General features: G+C 38.6%; 1 protein-coding gene across 1 annotated transcript in view; it reads left to right on the top strand.

The window, feature by feature from the left end:
• The window catches only part of SYNE1 (spectrin repeat containing nuclear envelope protein 1), a 472,480-nt gene that overhangs the window by 290,565 nt on the left and 155,360 nt on the right, over positions 1-26,555 (top strand). The window contains 13 exon segments of the mRNA XM_047733936.1: positions 1,240-1,405; positions 2,158-2,313; positions 4,411-4,563; positions 5,167-5,349; positions 6,500-6,637; positions 10,962-11,147; positions 11,358-11,480; positions 11,741-11,923; positions 13,063-13,206; positions 17,492-17,686; positions 18,792-18,932; positions 25,575-25,742; positions 25,955-26,116. Of these exon segments, the coding sequence (XP_047589892.1) occupies positions 1,240-1,405; positions 2,158-2,313; positions 4,411-4,563; positions 5,167-5,349; positions 6,500-6,637; positions 10,962-11,147; positions 11,358-11,480; positions 11,741-11,923; positions 13,063-13,206; positions 17,492-17,686; positions 18,792-18,932; positions 25,575-25,742; positions 25,955-26,116 (2,098 nt within the window).

Below are 26,555 nucleotides of genomic sequence, written 5' to 3'. Positions count from 1 at the left end.
CCATCGTGCCGTCTTAAAAACGTAGGGAACTGTTCCCTTCATCCCTACTTTTCATTTTTCTTAACTCTTCAAGTATTGATCTGGCAAATACATACCGGTAGTATTTAGGAATACAGTAACGAGCCACACCGATTCAGTCTCTACCTTCATGAGGTTTACAGTCAAGCAGCAGAGACTGACAGCTACGGAAGCATTTTGGCAGAGCATGGCAGTAAGGGCATAGGCAGCAGAGGCAGCTACACTAGGAGAGGAATCAAGGAAGGCTTCCCTTCAGGATGGGTGCTTATGCTGAAGACTAGGCAGGACTGAGCTAGGCTGTGAAGAGGGAGGAGAGGTTAGCTGAGAGGGGAGTAGAGTGTAAGAGAGCTTGGATGTGATCCTGTCACTTTCAAGGAGCTGTTGGGTGACAGGGCGATTCCTGAGAAATGAAGCTTGAAAGGTAAACATGTGAGAGCTATTGAGAACTTCGTTTTGATGAAGTTTGAGAACTCATTGTTGAAACTGGAGGATGGGGAGATCAGAGCAAGGGTAATATCAAAGTCCAGATAAATAATAGCTATTTCCTGATAGTGAACTTAGCTGAAAGAGAATGGTAATCTTAACGATGTATAACCAGCCCGGTTCACTTCCTGAGCCAGAGGGAAAAATGTCAGTAGATAATTTTATCCTGTATTAACTAATAGTACTCATCCATAGCCTGTACTTACCACTTGTACCTATAAACAAATTCAGGATAATCTGACTTCACTTACTTACACTCTTTTACCAAACCTTTGCCAATTCCAATAAAAACTTACAATCTGGGTGTTGAACGTTATTAATTGCCAGATTTCCAAAACTTTATACTTTATTTAGAGACTGACCTCTAATAGCCACAAATATTCCAATTACACATTACCTTTAAATGCTGATGATTCCGCGCCATTTGAGTCAATTTCCAAAGAAGAAGTGAATAAGCAAATGATCTCCAGTTACTTAAGAGAGGAGAATTCATTGTAATTTACGGCTTCAGAGTGTGTGAACTCTCAGTTTTCTGGGGATCAGTCATTAACTTCACATTCTTCTGCTGTGCTTGGCCTAAGTGTTACTGAACATTCTCTCACTGGGAAGCATCTTTACTTCCAGAAAAAAGATAGGAGGCTTTACTCTCCTGTCTGTTTTTGATAGGAGGATGTCATGGGTAGGGACTTCCTTTCATTTCAAATCCTCTTCTGGTTTCTCCCGTTGCTGCTTCTGAAGCATACAGGACAAGGTGAAGCATCACGGGAAGGCTGTAAAGCAGGAGCTCGAGGAGCGAGATGTTGTGGAGACTCAGATCAACGCGGTGAAATCCTGGATTCAGGAAACAAAGGAATATTTGGGGAACCCAACCATAGAAATAGAGGCTCAGCTTGAAGAACTTCAGGTACCACCCTCTCCTAATTCCCTATACCCATCATTTAAAAATGTCATCTTGATTTTAATGAGATATGTTTGTTTATTTTCAGTGAGTATTGAATGAAAATTTTTCAGAAATGCAATATATAAAAGGATTTTATTATTTTATATTATATTATATTATATATAAATATATATTTTAATTTTCTATTTTATATTTACTATATATTTTTATATTATTATTTTATGTTATTATTTTATTATATATTTATATTATATATTATTTATTTATATTAATATTTTATATTATGTTATTGAAATATTTTATTATTATAGTATATATTTTATTAATATTAAAATATTTTATATTTTACATATCATTTTATTTATTATATATATTTTATATTATTATTATATTTATATTTAAATATTTTATATTATTATTTTATTGTTATTTTATATATTTTTATATTATTATTTTATATTATTATATATTATTACTTTATATATTATATATTATATTATTATTTATGTATTATTATTTTATTATACAAAACAACTTTATTATTATTTCAAGGTACTTTCTTTTGTCCTGTATAAAGGGACCTGCTTCTCCCCAGAGACTAAAGAAAGGCTTGAGTTTGTTTTTTTTAAAGATATTTCTCTAAATCCAAACTCATATGTTGATGAACGATACATAGTCTTGTCTCTGCACCCATAAAAATGAATTTCCTTATCAGGTTCCCGGAAGTTTCTAATTTTTTATCTTTTTTTTTTTAGATTCTCCTAACAGAAGCCACAAATCACCGACAGAACATTGAGAAAATGACTGAAGAGCAGAAGAATAAGTACCTAGGTCTCTACTCCATCTTACCTTCTGAACTGTCCCTCCAGTTAGCCGAGGTGGCACTGGAATTAGGAACTATCTATGATCAGGTAAACCGAGGGGCACAAAGGATGCCTTTCCATTCTTTCAGAGGCTCAAGGCTCTTGTATGAGGGTTCTTGATTTTCACAGTCATGTCTTCATGAAAACAGTTAAAAACACATCAGTATAAAACAATAATATTATATTAGAGGTCTTATTTGTTGGCAAAAAATATATCAGATGATCGCAGATATGAACAGTAATGTCATACAATTAAAAAGTAACTTATCTACTTAGACTTTCTCTAAAATAAATGACTTAAAAAATTTTTATAGCTATATTTCACGTATTCAAGAAAAATGGTTTGAGTCTCAGGACCTGCCAGGTACTCTTCTAGCTCTTATTTCAGTTCAGCAAAATATGAGTTAAGTAGGTGAAGATATTTGAAAAAAGAAGGAAAATCAAAGTAAAAAAAAAAAAAAAGAAAAAGAAAAAGGAGGTAAAGCCAGGGAAGAAGTTATCCAAAATGCACATTGGTGGGTCCTATAAGATTTCTAGAGGAAGGCCCTTCGAGTAAACCCTAGCTTTCAAATGACCAAAGAAGGAAGTGACATATGAGCCAATTCATGTCTATAAATTTAAAATAAATCTTTTTTTTTTAAACAAAGTGTTGCATAATCAGTATTAGCACTGAGATCAGAGGGAGAGTTCTATCTTAGGTCCCAAAAAGAGAACATGCTTTCATATAGTGAAAATAGCTTTAGTAGCATCTGTAAGGAATCATAATAGCTTTTTAAGACCTCCCCGGTGACATAATGCTAAAGTACAGTTAAGTTGAAAACAGTCCATAGGGGACAAAGACAATATATACCATTAATTCTAAAGTGCTACATGAAACGGAAAATAGTGTCACATTGTAGCAATTATAAAATTCACACAAGTGCACTGCATTTTTTGGACCCTCCAATGTATAGTGCAGTGTTTTAAAAATGTCTTCAAAATCCAATGCTACTACATCATGACATTGACCTAAACTAAAATGTTATTTTCTATTTTAAATATTTAATTGGCCTCTTTGGTTTTTCTTCTTAGACATTGGAAGGTCTACTGGGAAGGATGATTTGGCAAGTTCAGATCTTAAAAAATTTTTGTTTTTCTCTGGATAAATTTCTCTGTTAGAGTTACTCTCATGCATCCCACTTATGTTGGCACTCAACTCAAAATAATGAAGGTCAAAGAAGTATTCTTTTTTTTTTTTAAGTTTATTTATTTATGTGAGAGAGAGAGAGCAAGTGTGAGCAGGGGGAGGGGAGGAGGAACACAGGGAGAGAGAGAGAGAATCTCAAGCAGACTCCCCACTGAACAAGTGAGGGCCCCATCTCACAACTCTGAGATCATGACCTGAGCTGAAACCAAGAGTTGGACACTCAACCAAGCCCCCCAGGGTCCCCTGAAAAGTATTCTTAAGGCATGTTTCCTCTATACTTAGGTACTTCTCACTTATGTAAAGACAATATTTCTTTATTGTTTTCTCTTAAGCATTTTATTATAAGCAAAAATATCACTGTTATCAAATCAAACCAAAGCTATTTGAAACTTATAATTGTTAACTGTACTTTTTAAACTTTTCTTTTTATTGGCTCTGCTTAACACTTTTTTGATATGGGGATGTACTTGGGAAGTTGGCAAAAGGGTTAAGAGATCACCAACAGCTAACTTATAAAAAGATGCTTGGGAACAAATCCAGATGCTTCCAGTGATCTAGCAGTGTTTTTCATATTGTGGAGAAAAAGGGTTAAAGGAATTTGTATTCCAAAGTTGGTGAATGGAGAAGCTAGGATTCAAACTCAGCTGTATACATACTGCGATTTATGAGTATTTTATAAATATTTGGTGCATAGATCACTGTACATGCATTGCTTGTTCCTTTGCTGAAACAGCAGCACAAAGAAAGAGTGGAGGCATAAAGGTTGGGGAAGGCAAAGCTGCGTGGAAAGCCATGAGAGCTAGCAACGACACGTGGCTGGTCTGACAAGGAGCATCAACGCCAAAATAGTGTTAACCACGTCAAGTGTCTCTTGTCAACATCTGAAGATTGAGGTCTTTAGCGGCAATTACGCAATTTTTAAATCATGGTTGATTTTGCTATTCTCATTGATTATTTAGATCCAGGACAAAGTAAGAGAAGTTGAACAGAGCAAAGCCATGAGCCAGGAATTCAGCCGTCAAATTCAGAACATAGCCAAAGATCTCACAACTATTCTAAGTAAGCTGAGAACGAAGACAGATAATTTAGCACAAGCTAAAACTGACCAAAAGGTAAGGAAAAAGTGGAAACATAGAGGTGTTATTGAATGAATTTACTGTTTTTTGGAGTTAGTTTATCTTGGGGATATAGAGGGGAAAAAAAAAGTTTTCTTGATTAGCAAGCTTCCTTAAAAACAAATAGTAAATGCAGGCAGTAAGACATTTTAGAAACATAACATAGATTACTTACAGCATTACTTTGGAAGTGTATTAATATAACTACTTACTCATGTGTGTAAGAGGGAAGAGCGTCAAAGGAACAAATAATGATTTGGGAATATAAGTATAAAAATTCCAAAATGAATGGTCTTGGTGGTTAAATCTGTGTTCTCGCTCTTCTGCTGAGGTAAGTGACGAATCCTTTTTGGGTGGGGCAGAAGGAAAACATTAGCCTTCTCTCTCAGCCTCATAGGAAATAAACACCAGGATTACAAAACATCCTGCCTACTCTGCCTTTCTAACTGGAGAAAGAGAAATGACCTGATCGGAGTTGAAGTATTCTTTATAATAGTTGGCATTTACAAAAATCATTTAAAATATCACCCTTGATCTTGGAAAATCTGGAGAAGTTTACTTTCTGTAGTTTAATGTCCTTTTGTGTTGATTTCCATTTAGGTGCTAGGAGAAGAATTGGATGGCTGTAATTTAAAATTAGTGGAACTAGATGCAGCGGTACAGAAATTCTCAGAACAGAATGGCCAACTGGGTAAACCACTGGCTAAGAAGATAGGAAAACTGATTGAACTTCATCAGCAGACTCTTAGGCAGGCTGAGAACCGGCTCTCCAAGCTCGGTCAGGTATGTCTTCCGGGCCAGGAATCAAACTCTTCTTTTTTTTTTTTTTTTTTTTAAAGATATTATTCATTTACTTGACAGATCACAAGTAGGCAGAGAGGCAGGCAGAGATAGAGAGAGGAGGAAGCAGGCTCCCTGGTGAGCAGAGAGCCCGATGTGGGGCTCGATCCCAGGACCCTGAGATCATGACCCGAGCCGAAGGCAGAGGCCTAACCCACTGAGCCACCCAGGCGCCCCGGAATCAAACTCTTCTAAGGCAGAAATTCAGTGGTCGCTTTTTCTTTTGAAAATTAATCAAAAGATAATATGGACAATGATGAGGGTAGTTAATGGTAGCTCATTTCATACCACACCTGTGTTCCTAAAATTTACATGTAAGCTTGCCTTTATTTTATATCAAACCATATTGTCAGTACATTGACAAACATGGTCATATAATGGACTTTAGGAATGAATATTTTGTCAACTGGAGAAGTAGTTTGTGAAATGAATACTCATCCAGTAACATGTTTTACAAAATCAGTATGGGGTGAATTCAAATATCTTAAAATAATATATATATGTAGGTATACATATATATATAAGTATATCTATATATAAAAATATATTTAAAGGCATGAGACATAAGGTATATATATATAATATATGTAAGACATAAGATATATATGTAAAAATGCACATATATATACTCGGCATTTACCATTGAATAGGTTCAGGTCACACATCCATCATAATTGTTGACTGTAAATTCACCTTCATAAATTGATTATGTGTTTTTTTCTATAATCAGGGACAAACTAAGTCACAATTTGGCAGTTAATGAATTACAGTACCAAGCCTCCTTACTCAGTGAGGGTAGAGTATGGGAGAAGGGATAGAGAGGTCCTAGACAGATGACTAAGACATGAGAATAGGGAATAATTTTAGAAGACAGTTATTCAAGCGTATTAAGTACTTGGACTTGATCCTAAAGTCACTAGAAAGTCCTTGACAGGTTTTCAACAAGGAAATGATTATTCATGTTACCTTTAGATATTACGGATGTTATAACAATCATCCCCTAGGATTACTGTATCTAAAGAGAAGTAGAAGACTGATTTCTAGCTCATGAAGCAGAGTTGACATTGCTATGTGAATGGTAATGATTTTTCAGGCGGCATCCCATTTAGAAGAATACAGTGAAATGCTTGATTTCATTCTGAAGTGGATTGAAAAAGCAAAAGTGTTGCTACATGGAAAGATTACATGGAATTCAGCACATCAGCTTCGAGAACAATACATTTTACATCAGGTAACTTTGGGAAAAAAGTCATTTTCAAAGAGTAACTAAGAGAGCAATTTGATGTAACTGGCTAGACTGATAGAAAATTTAAAGGACCATGATGTAGAGTTAATGCAGGTGCCAGAGAAAAAGAAAAGTAAGGTAGCCCTAATGACTCATCCATGGAAGAAAGTGGTTACCCATAAGATTTCATTAGTATAATGATATAATATATATCATTATATATATTATATATTTATATAATATATATATATATATAGTATAAATAATAGTATCCTCTATCTCTCCTAGACTTTTCTTTCTCTGAGACCCCAAATAATCAGCTCTATGTAGGTCTCTCTTTTTTTGCAGCTTCTTTGAAACAATCACATGTTGGGGGGATATGGTGGAAAATTCTTCCCCAGGAAGATATGTGGTATGTGGAAAGATGATAAGCTCCAGTCCCAGACAGATGGGAAAACCAAACTCTGCTCTTTAGGGCTGTGTGATTTGGAGCAAACTGCTTTGCCTCTCTGAATTCAGTTTTCTCATCAATAAGGTAGAGCTGTAAATGATATTTATATTGCAGAATTATTAGGAGAATCAAATGGTTTAACATATGTGCAGATATCAGGCTCAGTGGGTGTCACGTGGGTGCCTCCTCTCAGCATTCAGCCTGGTCTCAGTTGTCCGGCTTTCCAGAGGAAGCAGGGTCAGCTGGAAAGGAGCAAAGAGTCCGTATCACATGGTGGCTGCATTACTTCATTTCTGGAAGTTTTCTTCTGGTCATATCATCCAGGAAATTATTTCATCCTTTTATTATCTTTAGCTTGAATTAGATACAAATATCTAATAGCCCAGTTAGCTTACAATACAATACATAATGGTTTTTACTTAGTTATATGGATATCCTGAGGTATTTTAGATTTTCTTTTATTCTGATTTATATATACTCATATCTTTTAAATCATTCACTTTTCCATTCCTGTGGACAGGTTTCTAGATCAAACCCCCATTTTCTCCTTGGAATGCTTTTACAGATGCTAACCAATTTCCCTATGTACGTGATTGTTCTTCTCTAATTAATCTTGTATACTCTTCTGGAATCTTTCTTATACTACACAAGACAAGACTTAAGTTACAGTTGGTTGTAAACAATGAAAAAATATTCAAACTCATTAAAAATCTAGAAATGAAAAATTTAGAAGAGAGAGAGAGAGCACTCTATCAAATTAACAGAGTTTAAAAGTTATTTGAGGTTCATATTTAAAGAAGTGAGAGCTCTCAACTCTGAAGATTACTTGTTAAAATCTTTTGAAAAACAATTGGCAAAATGTATCATGATCATCAAAATGTTACTACTTCATAATCCAAAATGTATAAAATATGTGGTTTAATAACTATACTGGAATCTTATTTTTTTAAGATTTTATTTGAGAGAGAGAAAGAGCATGTGAGCCGGGGTGGGGGAGTGGTGGGTGGGTTAGAGGGGGATGGGCAGGGGAGAGGGAAGAAGAAGGGGGAAAAGTATCTCAAGTGGACTCCACGGTGAGTGTGGAGCCTGACACAGGGCTTGATCTCATGACCCTGAGGTTTTGAATTGAGCTGAAACCAGGAGTCAGATGCTTAAGCCACCCAGGCACCTCACTAGAGTAAAATTTCTTTTTTAAGATTTTATTTATTTACTTTTTAGAGAGAGAGAGAGTGAGCAGAAACAGAGGGGAGAGGCAGAGGGAGACAGAGAAGCAGGCTCCCCCCTGAGCAGGGAGTCCAACATGGCGCTCGTTCCTAGAACCTGAGATCATGATCTGAGCCAAAGTCAGATGCTTCACTGACTGACTCACCCAGGCACCCCTATAGTGGAATTTTAAAGAAAAATGTCAAGTCACTTTTCCGAATGACATTTTGGACATATAATAGAGTATAAATGTAGTCTTTAAAACAACCATCAGGTGTTTTTGTTTTGTCTTGTTTTGTTTTAAGTAGGTCCTGTACTCATTTATTTATTCAACAAACATTTATAGAATAATTCCTTTCCAAAGCTAGAAATTTATTTATTTTTTAAAGATTTTATTTATTTATTTTGACAGACAGAGATCACAAGTAGGCAGAGAGACAGGCAGAGGAAGAAGCAGGCTCCCCACTGAGCAGGGAGCCCGATGCTGGGCTCGATCCCCGGACCCTGAAATCATGACCTGAGCCAAAGGCAAAGGCTTAACCCTCTGAGCCACCCAGGCACCTCCAAAGCTGGGAATTTAAAATACAAAGAATATTCCTTGTTCTTGCCCCAGGGAGTTGATAAAGGGAGGTAGACCATTACAGAGTGTGTTAAGTACAGGAGATGAGGGATCAAGGTGCTGAGGGAGCCCACAGGAGTGTGCTCTACCCACACTGCCCGGGGTCTCGGGGAAGCTGAAGGAGGCCGTCTTAGGAAAAGGTGATTCTGGGCTGAGGCCTGAATGACAGGCTGCCTACTCGTGTGAAATGCATTGTAGACAAAAATGCATGTTGAAATCCCAATAATAAGAGTGAGGGGTGCTTTGGTGCAGTGGTGGGGGCGCTCCAGGGAGGAGGTGTGGAGGAGAGCTGGTAGAGAGAGTCATAAGAGGTAAAATTAGAGAAGAAAAAAGATCCAAAGTCCTGTAAGAAGAACTTGGGCTTTAACCTACAATCACTCTGAGGTCTTTGACAGTCTTGAGGCAAACAGCAAATTCAGGCTTGTATTTTAAGAAAGATCATTTAGCAGACTGTGGAAAACAGACCGATGAAGGTAAGAGAGAAAGGAAGGTGGCTTCAGTCCTAGCCAGAGAGTGACAGGGTCCCTCTTTGGAGGCTGAGAGAAGACAGAGTCGAGGGCTATTACTGAGCTAGAGTTCTGGACTCTAGAGACTCTTGGATGTGGATGAAAGAGAGGGGGGAGGCCTGGACAGTTCCCAGGTGTTTTGACCTGGGCAGGTGGTGGGTTGAGTGCCTCCGAGACATGGGACACCGCCTGTCCGTGGTTCTGTCAGATGCTCAGGAGAGAACTCAGCCTGTAGACACTCTCAAGGAGGTCTCGCTTACCTGCCCTAGGTCAGGCTGCCCAAGTTTAGCCAAAAACAGTACACCGGCAGAATGCACGTGTTCTGATGCTAGGTGGAAAAGAAAGATGGAAAATTATACATATATTATGATCTCAGTTACCTAAAAATATGCCCACATGTAACAGCAGTTATCCCTATTTAAAATTATCTCTGATGTATTACAGAATATTTTATCTTCTTCTTTGTATTTTCAATATTTTCTAAGCTTTAATATATATATATATAGAGAGAGAGAGAAAGCATTCCTCATGGGGAAAAAATACTGTACTTTATTATTTAAAATTATTATTATTGTAATTGTACATATTATATATAATTACATAGTTTAAAATTATATAATTATTAAAATTATTATTTTATTAATATTATTTATTTTTTCCTCATGAGAGAAAAATACTATACTTTATTATTAAAAAATAAAGATTTATTGCTAAGAATAATGTCCCAGCTCCCATTTCTCTTCACACATCCCATATCCCAGTCACTGCGCATTTTGTGCTCTCTCATCTCTATTCCCTTGCTGGTGCTCTCCCTTCTCCCAGTCTTCCTGCAAGCAGGAGCACATCTCATTTCTGTCATCTTTAACCTTTTCTCTCTTTCACTGTCCTCATAGAATGTGTATTATGTGGTTAACAATCCATTTGTATCATCAGTCCCACTAGGTGATACCATCCTGAGTGACAAGCGCTGTGTTTTATTCCTCCTGGTATCTCAAGTTGCTTCGACCCCCTTTGTCTCACTAAAGCAAGTGTTGAAAGGTTTTTGTTTGTAATGCTCTTGTGTTATTTTCATTTCTTAGACTAATAAGCATCTCAGATCTTAGACTTAGAATAGGAGAGCTGAAAGGCATCTCTCGAGTTTAAATATGAGTAAAAAGTAGGCTCAGCAACCTGACAAGATGCCCAACCTGTCAGAGCATTGGCGTTCCTGGGATACTTATGTCCTGACCCTCACCAGGGAGCAGCTTGGGGTGGAGGATAGAGCATGAGCCTTAGTTTCCAACACTTAATAACATGTGGCCTCAGCTAATGGTTGACATTTCCTAAACTTTGATTTCTTTTCCTGTGAAATGGGGAGAAGAGTAGGTGGGGAGTAGGCACAGGGGTATGAAGGTTAAACACAGTAAGACACACACTCCGCAGTGCACGTGAGAACTCTGCAAACGTCTCACTCCCTTCTGGGCTGACAGTCTTACACCACACCAGACTGATTACCTACGCGTCTATCTCTGCCTACCTGTCACTGTCATGATTATTGATAACTCACTCTAGAGCATGCTAGAAGAATCTGAAGAAATCCACAGCAATCTGGAAGCAATGATTGAGAAATTACAGTACCTCGCTAGCGTGTACTCCACAGAAAAAATGTCTCAGCAAGTGGCAGAACTGGGACGGGAGTCTGAGGAGCTGCGACAGATGATCCAAATTCGTATGCAGAATCTCCATGATGCTGCCAAGGTAAATAAATAATAATAATAATAACAATAACAGTAATAATAATGTTAGTGATTCTAATTGGAAAGTCTATCATTTTTAAAAAATGACGGTTTTATAGTGAGGATATTGTACTCACCTCTGATAATGCCATCTTGACTGCGATGTTACTCTTCTATGACTTTGAACTTCAGGTGCGTATATACTGACAATTATATTGCTTATACTCTGTAGGATATGAGAAAATTTGAAACCGAGCTTAAAAACTTACAAGTTGCTTTGGAGCAAGCCCAGACAACCTTGACTTCTCCAGAAGTCGGACGTCTTAGTCTCAAGGAGCAACTTTCTCATCGACAGGTAAGCAAGATAATTCAGAGGAAATGAGTTAAGGAGCTATATTTAAAAAAAAAAAAAAAAAGGAAAATAATGAAGAAAAATGATTTTTTGAAATCAGTTATAGTCTTAGTACTCTATACATTAAAGAAAAATTCCTTGGAAAATATTTATGACATGTGACAGACCTGTTATTTAGTAAACAGCTCTTATGAAATAAGCTATTAAAATACACATTTTTTTCCATGCTTTCCACGATGTAAAATGTGAACTCGCACTTTCAGCATTTGTTATCTGAGATGGAGTCACTCAAGCCAAAGGTCCACACGGTGCAGATCTGCCAGAGCGCCCTCCGGATCCCCGAGGATGTGGTCACCAGCTTGCCGCTCTGCCACGCGGCCCTGCACCTGCAGGAGGAGGCCAGCCGGCTGCAGCACACGGCCATCCAGCAGTACAACATCATGCAGGCATGTGCTGCCGTCCCAGGTCCCAGCTGGGGACTCTTGCTGTCCCCAGGCCAGCAGAGCAACAGCAAATGAGTCATGGGCTTCTTTTCTTAGCGTTGTGTGGGCTCAGCCATCAAAACACATCCAGAGTGTTAAATCTGACAGATTGTTGTGGTTACATAAAATAAGGAGATGAAATGCTATCGTTTGGATCACCCACAAAAGCCTGGGGAAAGCTCTATAAAAAATATCCTTTGGTGAAAACTATCTTTGAGCAATATATTTTAGTAAAGAACAACTTATAAAGGTTAATTTTATCTTCAGTCATACATTTTTACCTCTTATTATTCATCTGAGAATCCTCTAAAGCCTTGTAAAATGCCTTTACTGCTAGTATATGTTACAGAATTTTTTTTTCATATTTCAGCTTACTGATGCACCAAATGCATTTTCTTGCCTGAAAAGTACACCCAAGTGTAACTCTTAATCTCTTTAGCTAATAAGAGAAAAATCATTTACTAGGAAGGAATGACATTCTCCACGTCTTCTCTCCTTTCAACTAATACCTTTCCTGCTTTACCCAAAAACTGCACACATATGTGCTCATTAAGTAGCCAATGGCCACCTTGGTCCACTCTCCCTGCTCCTTGGATTATCTCTTAATTTGTAGCATAGTGAATTCCTGAGGATAGAAGTCATGGTTACTTCATTTTTTTGTCTTCCACCCAGCATTTCGACAAGTGCCTTACATATATATATGTGTAATATAAATACTAAATGTATACATATATTTAGTATTTCTTAGACAAAAAAAAATGAAACAATCATGTTTTTCATACTGCTTCCCACCATGCCATTGTTCTGACCAAGACACAGCCATTTTCAGGACAACATGAATGGGGAGAACAGAGAGGATCTAGCCACTTAGCCATTCTGATTGGGTCAGTAATCTTAGCAAACTCTTTCAGAGAGAAATCTTTAAACTATCTGCATAAACTTGAGGACTTGAATCACCCAGGGATTTTCCCCATCATTTCTTTGCTCCCTAGACACACAGGAAAATACCAGTTAACACTATAGATGGCCGCACAGAATGAGTCCCATAGTTATTGACACCGAAAGATAATCATGCAGGTGTTTTCTTTTTTTTCTCTTCAAAGGAGGCTGTGGTACAATATGAACAGTATGAGCAAGAAATGCAGCACCTCCAGGAGCTCATAGAAGGAGCCCACAGAGAAATTGAGGACAAACCTGTGGCTACCAGTAACATCCAGGAGCTGCAGGCCCAGATTTCTCGACATGAGGTAAGACGGGAATGCAGGCACTTGCTGAGAACATGTACTCGGTTTCTAGTGAATCACAGAGGAAAGTTTGCCCTGTCCCATGCACGGTGTGTTCAGTCCTTGAGGAGCATCTCTGACTGTCTTTGCATTTTCAGCCCTGTTTTTGCTGATCCTCTCCAAGACCCAAGAGCCTGAGTCTTCCCCTTTGAGGCCAAAACCTCTTTCTATGTTGCTGATGACATATCTCCACAGGGACCCACCAATTGTCTCCTGCACCCAAAATTCTCACAGTCAGTTACACCAAAACATAGTCCACTCTGTACTCAGAGCCTGCTAGAAACAGCAGTGCTTAAAGCTTTGCTGCTTTGATCACGCTCTTTAAAAAGAAGAGACACTTCATATCAAAAAATCATTTGCTCTTTCAAACATAGATTATTTCAGTTCCTTCCACCAAAATCAGAGTATGGTCCATGTTGTTTTGCTGATTTCCAGATTGTGTCTGTCAGCATCTTCCCCATTTTCAAATATGCCTTCTTTTTTGTATTTATAACTTCATTATAAACTCGACTTGAATACCGCTTATGCAGACTTGGTCTCAGGGATCATAGACCTTGAGTGTCTTGGCCCATTGATACCTGCCAATGAATTTCTTCTGACCTGTCAATTCCTGTATGGCTCACATTTACTCTTTCCCTTGGGGACTGGCTCACAGCATCATGAATTGGGGTAAGCAACAGGGTGGAAGAGTGTGTCTTATCTGCCAAGGGTAGATACTTAGTTTATTCTTCATCTGCTCTATTTTAACTTTGTTGTCATAAGAGCAACAAACCATTTTTCCAAACCAAGTTATCATATGAGTTTCTCAGAAGATTCAGTTGTTGCCTTTGAAGGATTCAGTATCTCACTACCTACTCTCCAAATGCAATTCTTTAATATCTTGACATGGCCAATGCATCAGTAACTTACATTTATATATGATTTACAAAATAACATTGATAAACCTCTCACCTACATTTACTTCTACACTGTACATGTCATCTATGTTAACTATTGATTTCTCTTATGCCATTGGTTAAGTGAAAATATGTTATGCAAATATTTGAAACGACTGTTTATACAATTCATACATTAGGCTATATATTAAATTAATTTACTATTGAATGATTTTTTAATGTCATTTTATAAGATCCAGAATTTTGTTCTAACAACTTTTGTATCATAGTACAGAAAGTATATATTTTAAAAATCTTGTCTGAAATAACAATAATTATCATTACTACAGTTTTTTGAGGTTTTTAAATAGTTTACAAGGTTGTTACATTATCTTTTATAACATCACTGTGAGGTAAGGATTTTTTTTTTAATCATCTCCATTATACTGATAAGAAAACAGAAACTTATTTTTGTAAGTGACTTCCCAAGCTCCCAAATCTAGTAACTGGCAGAAACCAGATTCTAAACCAATATCTGTGGCTCCAAATTCCATGATTTTTTCCCCTGCAGCAGAAACTATCTGGGCTACCTTATTGCACAGAAGAGAAGAATGATGGTCCAGGAAAATAAATGACTTGGCCAGCATCCCAGAGTTGGTGCTGAGCACAGTCAACTGTAGACTGTCCTCCAGGGTCCTGTTCAGTGAGCCACTCATTCTGTCCCATTTTCTCTTTCCAGTTCTAAACATGAGTGTAGATATTTATAAGTTTTGTCATGTGATTTAGAATGCATTTTCATAATAATAATGGCATTGTCCTATGTGAGACTCGTGGTATGTATAAAACAAACACAGGAAGGAAAGTGCTGAATGGAGAAAGCCTGATTTATGATAACATAAGAACGGGGAAGGCTGCTTTTTCCTGTATTTTCAGTCTGCCTTTAATGAAATTTCAATTTTGAGGTGGATCTATTGTATAGAAGGATAACTTTCACTCCTAAAAATAATTGATAATTTATTCACTTCTAAGAAATTCACATTTTTTCTGTAATTTTTTTAAGTGTTGCCTTTAAGTTGAAAAAAAAAAATTATCCTGCCACTTTTCGATCATAGGAGATCGAGAAAAACTCAGGCTCTTTGCTTCTTACCTTACATACAAGGTCTCCTGGGTGCAGGAGATCGCCCAGGAGAGGGGTAGCCCCCGAACTTAGAACAAACACAGTGTCTGCAATTCCTGCCTCTTTATACTCATCCTTTGTAGTCATTTTCAGAAATATTCAGTAAAAATTAAAAATACATATGCTCCCTGAGAACAGAGAATACTTTAGGCCAGAGGGGCTCCATTTTAATTGAGTAGATTTAATCACCAGCCCACCAAGTTATTATGATGATATAGACAGGTTTTATTCTTACAGAAGAAAGTCCTAAACAGCTATTTCTCCAAGGGAGTCATATGGGATAAGCATAAAATGCTTGGTAAATCAAAATCCTTTGTGGAGACCAGAATTTCATTGTTAACAAACAGCCCAAATGAGTTTTATACACAAGAAAGTTGAGAACTCTAGGTTAGGAGGTGGGTGTCTGTTGTCAGCGTGGGCACACAGCCTTGCGGGATACAGCAGTAGGGGGCACAGCCATCCACATAGGCAGAAAAGGGAAGGGACTAAAACTAATGCTACTTCACAAAGATTCTTCAAATCTACCCCTGTGGAGCAAGCCATTGTAAGGCTTAGTGATTTGTCCTATGAAAACAGAATTCAAGGAGTCCACTGAATTGGTAGATGTTTTCCATATGTGCATGCTAATTATAATAGAGTAACCATGTAGTAGGCACTAGGCCAGATGTAGTAAAGAGCTGTTTAATCACTATTTTAAGAAAAACAAACCCCTGTTAAGTTTAATTAAGTACCTGCAGCTCTAAAAGAAGTGATAATTTCTACTTTTTAAAATTTTTGCTTTAAAAATTATTGTGCTATAGAAGAAGTTAGGAAGACAGGCTACTGGCTGAGTTTTGCTGGGTTGTTTTTCCTTCCATTTAGTCAGTTTTGGCTAGCAGGGGTGTGTGTGTGTGTGTGTGTGTATGTACCTATATATACAGACACACACGTATATACACATATATACATACACACACACACTCATACACACATATGTACACGTATATACATAAACACACATTATATATAAACCTTTTTGTTATTTCGTTTGTGAACTTCTGAGTTGAAAGCTGTGGTTTGAATGTCAACATGTTTAAAATGATAGGATGTGCCTACATATATACATACAGGCATAGTGCGTATATATGCCTTGTGATTTATGTGTATACATACTATTGCTTTAAAGGCATTTAATGTTTTTGTCACAAAATGTGTTACATGCAAGCACTAAATGGAAGCTTTTCAGGAAACACATATAAAAGGAACAGAAAAAAGTGATGGTTTGGTACTTTTAGGATTCATGTTTTGATACACATCTTCATTTTTGTTAAACATGTATACATCTTCTAAGTAAAATATAAATTTAATATTTTAAAATTACCATCTTAGATAATTTTTACTTAATATTTTGGATTTTAGAGAGCTACGTACTGTCCAGAATCTATTTTCAGTAAGCTCTTGGTAAAAGCTTTAACACCTCTATCTCTTAAACAATTTTCAACAATCAATGAATTTAAAAGCCATTGAATTTGAAGTGAACTTCAAGTTCAAAGCTCTGGTTTGAAACATCAGCAACATGTGAGGCATGGTGGAGCCCATGAGGGAGAATTTGGTGAATGTACAAAACTTTATTGCAGGAATGATCTGCATAAAAATTTCGGATTTCATATGTAATAGCTTATCTACAAAAAAACCCCTCCGTGGGTCACAGGAATTGATACGCAAGTTACTTTTGTGACGGGGTCCGTAATAGATGACTGCTCAGTTTGCTGCATTAAGTATGGTGAGAGCTGAGCATTGCATTTTTTGTAGTTTCAGTCATCACATGACCTAATTTCCATGGCATGAACCATCTGGCAGTTTCAGATTCTTTAGGCGTTTTAAAGAAAGTTGTGAGCGCTTCACGTTACATAAGTCCCCGATTGCACACGGACTTCTCCCGGGCGTGGACTCTCCCACCGCGGGGCACTGAGTGTCCGGCGCTGGCCATGCAGCGCTCTTGCAGGCCGGCGGCGCGGTGGTCGGGCTGCGGGTGCGCTGCAAACAGGCTCCTCCGCTGCTCGCACGTCCACATCCTGCCTCTCGGCCTCGGCCGCTGCTGTCGGCTGGCGCAGCTCTGCGATTTCATTGGCCCGCGCTGGAGGAAGATGAACGCTACTAGTTGTGTTTCCTTTTGATGCTGCTCTGACACACGGGGTGGGGGGGGATGTTTCCCCAGGAGCTGGCTCAGAAAATCAAGGGCTACCAGGAGCAGATCGCCTCTTTGAACTCCAAGTGCAAGATGCTGACGATGAAAGCCAAGCACGCCACCATGCTGCTGACGGTGACGGAGGTGGAGGGGCTGGCGGAGGGGACGGAGGACCTGGACAGGGAGCTCCTCCCCGCGACCTCGGCCCACCCCTCGGTGGTCATGGTAAGTCAGGGCGAAGGCCGGGGCGCGCTGGGAGCCGCGCGCTCCCTTCTGACTGCACCCTGGCTAGGGGCTCCAGTTTCCCTCTTCGGGGCTTGTTTTAGGGATCAGTGCTAGCTCTTGCAGACTCGGACTGAGGAACAGTCTCCTTAACTCCCTGACTACATTTGGGCCAAGGCCAGTTTTTGATACTGTACACAGTGACAGTTAAAATGATGTGATTTGCTTGAGGTGGCTGAATTATTTAAGGTGCCAAAGGTTGGCCCTTCATTTGTTTATAATTTAGCAATAATACTGAGAGGCTCTGTCCTTTAAAAAATAAATTAATAAATAAAATAACATTCCTTTGCACGGTTGTCTACTGTTCTGGGGGATAGGAGAATCATGCTACACATATTTTTGTGTGTATGTTTTCCAAACTAAAGCTCTGGCCGACTTAGATATACTTGTGTATTCTGTTATACAGACGTTTAATAAAATATAGAAGAAAAGGTACTATTAGGAAAATAAGAAAACTGAAAATCCAAAGTTTAGCTTTGAATTAAAATAGTTTCCATTAATTTCTGTTCTGCAACATCACTTACCTATCACTCTGTATCTAAAATGCATTACTTATTTTGGTAACTATAACATTTTCCAGTGCTATATATTTTTTCCACACATATGTGCTGTGCCTCAGGTGGTGTGTAACCGTACCTGGACTCATTTGGCAAAATATTACCTCGAGTGCATTTATTTCCCTAGAATATTTAGAATTTGAGATGGCCACAAAAGACACAAGGTTTATTTTGTAGACTGTTCCCTTACTTGGATGATTCATGATTTTTCTACTTGTTTATAGGGACACAGACATCAAAGAAAGGAAAATAATAATCAACACCACAAGTCTTTATTGTGATATGCACTCTCTTTTACAAATGGGCCCTAGGGTCACAGTCACTTGGGGACAGAACTCTTAAATATTAACGTAATTTGTATGTAGATTTGGGTCTTGGGGTCTCTAACCTTTGTTATATTATTATTTTTGTTTTGACCAGTGCCTGACCAGGTCTTTTGTTAACATAGCTAACCGATGTTCATGTCCTTTGGGCTACATTTTATGTGATAGATGACTGCAGGTCGCTGTCACACTCTGCTGTCACCTGTCACTGAGGAGTCTGGGGAGGAGGGAACCAGCAGTGAAATTTCCTCTCCACCTGCCTGTCGCTCCCCTTCACCTGTGGCTAATACAGATGCTTCTGTTAACCAGGTACCACCCATTTGGAATTCCTCCATCTCTGATCTCTGGATGGTTGCAGGACTCCATTCTCTGTTCTTAATAGACTGTGGGCATGAATCTTGGACTTTGAGGGACACACCATTAGGTGTGAAATTGCACAATCAGTGATTGTCGTGTGACACCACTACTGGCTCAGCACATCAGCTCCTCTTCTGGGCTGCTAGCAGTGAGATGAGCAAAAATTAGGTCACAGAAATTATAGATGGAGAAAGCCCTGTTTTAAGGTATTACAGCGTTAGTTTCTAACAGCTGTCTGTCATGGAGTACTGCATCCTAACAGAAAATGAAGTGTTTGTGTCACCATTGTAAAATCATATGATCTCTTTGTACTTTAACATTCATTAAACATGGTTTTGCCGGTTACCAGCTCAGATTTTGAAGTTGAAAAGCTTCTGTTCACCATATTATACTTTTTTTTAAATTTGCTGTTGACCAATTTATGGGGTGTCTGCCAGTGTATATATTGGAATGCCTCAGTAGACGTGTGCTTTTTGCTTATCTTAATAATCTTAGTAATTAATAGTCTTAAATTTGATTTCCTATAAAATAGAGGTAATACCTTGTGGTTATGTGGTGCACTTCACATGTATTATATTAAATTTAGCTTGTACTAAATTAAATATGTCAAAGAGTTTTCATGAAAACTATTGGATAGAAACAAAAAAATATGCTTTTACAATAGCCAAAATTTTTTAATGCACATTAAGTAATACCTTTTCTTCCTTTAGCCAGAATAACTTTTAAAAAGTTTAATTACATTACTATGAAATTATTTAAGTGTTCAAAAGAGTTGAGATTTATTATTAGGAAAGAAGCATTACACAGAGCAAATGTTCTATAAGCTATATTACAAATCAATTACAATTATTTTTATTTTAAAGCAGAAGCATTTGAAATAGTATTTATGTGATTAAAAAAAAAAAAAAAACCCTCCTGCCCGAAAGGAGGAAAGTAAAATTGATGAAAATTTTAGATAAAACAATTCTCTTGGTAAAAATGTATATAGCTCTAGGACGTTACCAATTTATTTATTCAGCAGACATATTCTGAGCACCTGCTTTGCATGAAGTCTTGTGCTGGGTCCCAGGTAGGTAATAAAGGAGAAGACAACAGTCCCTCTGCCCTCAAAGACCTTATAATCTAGAAAGAAAGATGGTTGTGGGATGAATAATAACAGAAGTGTTGAGAGGAAATTAAAAACAACAAAAAAGGAGAAGTTCAGGGCACTCTGGGGGAAACTGTTCTTCAAATTCTGATTTTAAAATACATATTACTCATTTTTTGATGTTGTGTTCTTCTCTGTGGTCACAGATGTTATTAGAATCAGAGAAATGTGGCTATAGTCAGCTGTTTATTGTATAGGAAAAAAATTACCCTATATAATATACTTAATGTCCTTAAAATTTTCAAATTGAGCAGTAAACACTGACCTTGAGATTAGCACTGTGGGAAGAATAGCCCTTTTCTAAGATTGTCAGTCTCAGTGATACTTCGTGTAAAGTGTCTTTCAATGTACATGTAAAAAGGCCTTATGAATGATAAAATATGCAAACGTTTTATTATGGTTACTTTAACTGTCAAACTCAATCAGATCCTAAAACTATGAGATTTTTGCTTTAAGTCAGTTTGACACCCCCTGCATCAAAGAAAAACAGCAGTTAAATCCCATTGTTAACGTACTTTTATGTGATCCTGCAGACAAGCAAAAACTGACCTTATGTCACAGGCGGCTTAACTCAGAGGGGGCTGTTAAAAAGCAAATGTGTTCTGCTTGGTGTTGTTCAAACACATCAACCCTATCATACGGCCACATGTTATTCTTCTCGTACAGTCATAGAAGTCAGAGGAAAATGAGCAAATACCCCAACATGGCCAACAAGCTTTCTCTGGAAGCCGAGGAGGACATTTAGAATCCCCTTAAGTTCTACTTTTCAGACTCAAAATACTGTACAGAATGTGCACAACTGTTTCGAGGGCAGCCAAATATAACTGCTTTATAAAATTGCAGCTGTTAAGAAAAGGTTTGGGGCTTGCTGCTTCTGCAAGTAGATCTTCATTATATAACTGATTCCTTCCCACCCCACCCCACAGGCAGTGTGTTCCGCCTCTGACAGTAGCTATTAGCTGAAATGTGGTAATGGTGTAGCTTCCCGGAGAGTGGAAATAACCAGGCACCCCCCAGGTCCCCCTGCCCCTGTCCCACTGGCTGCAGAAGGAAAGCAGGAGTCAGGCTCCTCAGTAGGATCAACGGAAGTCAAAGTTTGAAAAGCGCCGTCTTGTACCAGGTAGAGTGCCAGACCCCCGGATAAAGGCTTAGGACGGGGGCCAGGTCTCCTGCCTGTTAGCTGAAAGGGCCCACAAAGCCCCTTGGCGGCCCCCTCTGTGATGGGAAGCAGTGCTTCTCAGTTCACAAAACTGTGGAAATTCAGTGTGACGTGAAGCCTGAAAGTACTCTTTAACCCGGACCATGTTAATGAAATAGTAGCTATAGCTTTCCAGATATAGGCCCCCAGGAATCTGCGGGATAATGACTCTCCTAACGTAGGCACAAAGTGACAAGAGACATGTGTCTTAAGGATGATTCCTCCCTGCCAGCTCTATGGGACTGATTCTATTTATTGAATCTATGTAGCCCTCAAATAGATACAAATTATTCATCTACAAAAGGTGATAGATATTTTCAAATGCTTTAAGAAACCAGGAATTGTCAGTCCTGTTAAATCTGCCTGAGTGATACCCATACACACCTACAATCTCTCTCTCTCTCTCACACACACACACACACACACACACCAAAGAACCAGGAAAAAAAAAAAAAGAATTTTTTAAAATAACATATTTGTTTTATTCTGGCTCTTTTGAGGGGCTTCTTTTTTTATAATAGACTATTTAAAATTTTTACATTTAAAGCAACTTCTTGCTTTTCTTTGTGGACAGTAATAGTATTACCTTCTGTGTATGTAAGATGATAAATTTTATAAAAGCGATTTTATAGGTATGATTCATTAGGGATGCATATGCCTGCCTGTTATTTGCCAGACTCCCTAAGACATGCTCGGAGTCAAAGACAAAAGGCTCAGGATCAGAGAAAAGACAACAAGCTCACTCCGGTCTTAAGAGAGCTCACAGTGTGTGGGAGCAGGCGAGTTATCACAGTAGCAGGGTACAAGAGCCATGACAGTGGGAAAACTGCATGGCGAGGGTGTTCTTGGACCCGGAAGTTCAGGGGGGGTCAAAGATGGCACCCAGAACTTTCGGAAAAGAGTGCAAGTTAGGCAGCTGGTGTGCACTAGAGTGACATGAAGTTTTTCAGACAGAGGGAAGGACCTATAGAAGGAGTGCTGATTGGACGGAGGATAGCCCATCAAGACAACTGCAAATAGTATCAGTATAATTAGAGAACAAGATTTGGAGGAGGAGAGAGAGGGAAAAAAGAGACTGGGGTTACTGAAGGAAACACATCATGAAGGACAGGACCGTGAAGGCTGCACACCAAAAATTGAACTTTATCCAGAAGCTCATAGTTAACCGCAGAGGGAATTTAACTAGGAGCTATGTGCAGAAGTCGGTTTTAGAACAGATCATCCTGGATCAGTGTGGACAATAGAATAGAGCCAGAGAAGCTGGTGAGGGACAGGAGTTGCAGGCTCTGATGCCTGCCCAGGAATGGTGATGTTCATGAGAGAAACAGGTCGGGGGGTCAAGGGGACCTGAACAGCATCTCCGTTCATGCACCAAGCAGCCTCTCCTCTGTTAGAACTGCTGTAACCACCTGGAAAGAGCTGTGAATCTTGATTCTTATAAAGTCTCCCTAATTTGATGACATTTTCAACAATTTAATACACTGCATAAGCCAAGCTAAATGTCTGTAGGCCCAAGGTAGCCTGCGGGCTGCCAGTTTGTGCCTGAGAATTAGGAAGTTGTTGCTCTAATGAGAACTTAAACCAGTGCCATGGCAAGGGTATGTGTCAACAGAGTTCATCCTAAATAAGCAGTGGATGGAAAAGGAAAGAAGAAATAGAGAATCCCAAGTTCAGAGCTTTGGTGAGTAGAAGTTCCATTTATTGAAAGGTGGATAAAATGTTATTTTTTTCCCCTAAATTCAGTTCTCATCCTGGATTTTTTTTTTTTTTTGGAAATGTCTAGTTTGAAGAGCATGTGGGATATAAATGTACAAATGAATTTGTGAGTATGGAGCTTATAAATAGCCAATATTTCAGAGTGAGGCAAACTACACGAGAGAAAGCCTGAGTGACCAGAGCTAGAAGGAGGACAGATTCAAGGGAAAGTGTTTCCAGAAGGGGACGGGCAGAAGTGTTGAATGCTTCTGAAAGGTCAGGCAGAGGAAGGGCTGAAAATAATCAGTTGGTTTCATAGTAAAAGAGTCATTAGGACTGAAGCTCAGCTGGGTTTTTGGAAGTGGATTGAGGGTGAGAAAGTGAACATTATCAAATGTAAACTGCTATTCTACCACTACTAGAAGCTGAATTATCAAGGGAAAGGGAGAAAAGGAAGAAATGTATCGTGACTCTGTGTTCACGTGTGATGACCCATAATGTTACGACTTATGGACTTTTCTATTATGTGGTATCCTGTAAGAAAAATACCCCAAAAAAGATATTTTTAGACTGAAAATATTGACTCTATTTATATACTGGAGAAAATGTCAAGAGAGAGAGAGAGAGAGAGAAGAGGAAGGTATTAATGGACGAAGGTCCTTGAAAAAGCGAAGGTGGCTGGGATTCTGGAAGTAGGTGGGAAGATTATCCTTAAGCAAGGAAACTGGCAAGTGTAAGATAATGGTGAGTCTGAAAATAGACAGGTTTTTGGAAATTTGAGAAGTTTCGGGATGATCTCAGCGGTTTCAGCTATGTGTCTGTGCTTGTGTGTGGAGTGTGTGTGTATGGGTGTGAGCATGCGCACACATGCACTCTGGAAAGTAAAATTGGATCGAGTCCTGCTTGGGATTTTCCAGGTGGGTAAAGCAGAGTTTAAGAGGAGAAGGAAGCAAAGGTGTTGGTGAGAGAAGAGCTTAAGTAATTTTAGACGTAGCTGTAAGTGCACATGGGGTGAACCAATTCAGTGATGACAGGCTATCATGTTCAAGAGTGCAGAGGGAGGAAGTTGGGTGAGAGTAGGGGAGCATGAACGGGGATGAGCCGAGCAAAGACTTGAGAATAGCAAGGTAGTCTACTCAGGTTGGTGACCGGATGACAAATGAAGAGGAACCAGTCTCCACATTCCAATGTCATCAGTTAAGTTTGGGGACTTACCCAAAAGTCTCAACAACACCACCAACAAAATAGATAGATCTCATGGCCTCTCTAATATGGCTTCATTCAATCCTCTGAACTCCCCAGTCATACAGATGAGGGAACCAATTCATGAGATGTGAATTTCTCCAATTACAGAGCCGCTTAGTAGGAGAATTTCCACTGGAATCTTGGTTGTCCTGATTCCTCGGGTGTCAGACTCCTGTCAGAACTCCTCCTACTACACAATCCTGCTTTTGTCCTTGTACAGACCACCAAGCGCCAGGCCCCTTCCTGCTATTACTTTGGTTTTTCTAGTGGCTGGGACCTCCTTAAGACATTATTATCCATAAGGCTCAGGTATTTTAAGTTCATATGCATAGTTTTTCTTCAGTATAATTGTAAAAGTAGTGAACTTTATAATACAAATTCCCAGAATATAAACATTACTCCCCAATTCAATTTTTATTAATATGCAAGCATAAAAACAATTGAGAACAGATGAATTTACATGCCTTGATAGTGTAGATTCCATTATGAGTACTATAAAATATGTAATGTTATTTATATCCCAAGAAACTAATAAAAAATGCAGAAGTTTGTTTTCATCATTTAAGTTGATTATTTCTAATGTACTTCCAGGAATTGCTTAGAAGGAATCCCTTACATTATTTGTTTCTTAGAGTAGTTTTAACTTCTAAGCCATTACATTTTCCTTTATTTAATATTAAAATATTTTAATTAATTTCTGTGACTAATAGATTCACAAATACTGAAGGTCTGGCTGTATCTTAAAAATGATGTACAGATTTATTTAAATCAAGTGCTTCTTAAATTCAATGAACATATAATGTATTATTGGTTTCACAGGTGGAGGTCAGTGATTCATCAGTCTTCTATATTGAATTTAAATAAAAATTAATTTTAAAAAATAAATAAATAAAGTACTTTTTAAAATTAGGTAGAATTTTCATCAATACATGAAACAACATTTTGGGAAATAAGATAATTTACATCCTCTTTTTTTGCCCTACTAGTTAATCAAGCTTTAAACATGTGTTCCACTCAAATCATTTGTATCTTCATTTTACCAAATAAAAACTAAGAATGAGTTTTGCCAACTTGAAATACTGGCAAATGTGTTCATTTTTTAATAGAAGCCAAAATTCAAAAGAAACTGTAATGTGCTTCGATATGATCTTTAAATTTTTCTTGTCACAAGAATTCTACTAGCTTCTATAGTTTACAGCCCCTTGGGACAGAGGGGGGTCCTGAACCTTTCCTCCACGTGACAGAGAGTGTCCAGAGCATGTGAGCTCTGTCTTTCTCTGGAGTCCAACCCTGGGCTTTGTCCCCACAGGACATTGCTTATTACCAAGCGCTGTCCCCCGAGAGGTTGCAGACCGACGCCGCGAGGATCCACCCCAGCTCGCTGCCCCCTCAGGAGTTCTATGAACCAGGGCTGGAGCCCTCTGCTACTGCTAAATTAGATGATTTGCAGCGTTCTTGGGAAACCTTAAAAAATGTGGTAAGTCTCTGAAACGTGGCATTAAGTCAGCCAGACACGGATTACCTTAGCGACTCTCTTATGCAACACGTGCAGCGAGTTTACACACTGGGTACACCGTTGAATACCCTCTGTTGGGCCACAGAGGTAAGAAAGTCTTATGAGGAAAGAAATGTCATAATCACGGAGATAAGGGGCTAGGAAACATTTGGTAACATCCTGTTCTTCTCCAGATCAGTGAAAAGCAGCGCAGTCTCTATGAGGCCTTGGAACGTCAGCAGAAGTACCAGGACTCCCTCCAGTCCATCTCCACAAAGATGGAGGCCATCGAGATGAAACTCAGTGAGAGTCTGGAGCCCGGCAGGAGCCCAGAGAGCCAGATGGCTGAACATCAGGTAATAATAGCAATGACTTCAGCTTCCTGCATGATTAAGGAGGTGCACTCTTGTGACTGACTGATCAGCCGGCCAAGCGGCCAAGCATGTGTTTGGGAGAGCAGACTGACTTATTTATTTATTTATATTTTAAATATCAGTTCTTACAGAGTAAGCAAGATTCCAAGTGGTGGTTGTTTCCACCACTGCTTCAGGGAGGGATCTAAGAGGGGAAGATAGAAATTCAGACCTCGAACTTAATTAAAGAAAGCTGCCTGCATTAGTATTGCTTCTTTACTTCCATCACACCGAGGCGCCTTTCCTACTAGGGGCCAAATTCTTTTATTGTTGTTGTGAGCTCTTGTTGTAGGAATAGAATGTACCCCATGTCCCCCTTCTCTGGTTATTGTTGTTTTTAAGAAATTCAGCCGGTGCATGCCTAGCAGCTTCCCAGTATCAC

This window comes from Lutra lutra, chromosome 6 (assembly GCF_902655055.1).
Source record: "Lutra lutra chromosome 6, mLutLut1.2, whole genome shotgun sequence".
NCBI classification, from domain to species: Eukaryota; Metazoa; Chordata; class Mammalia; order Carnivora; family Mustelidae; genus Lutra; species Lutra lutra.
This window is presented reverse-complemented; position numbering and strand designations above follow the sequence as displayed.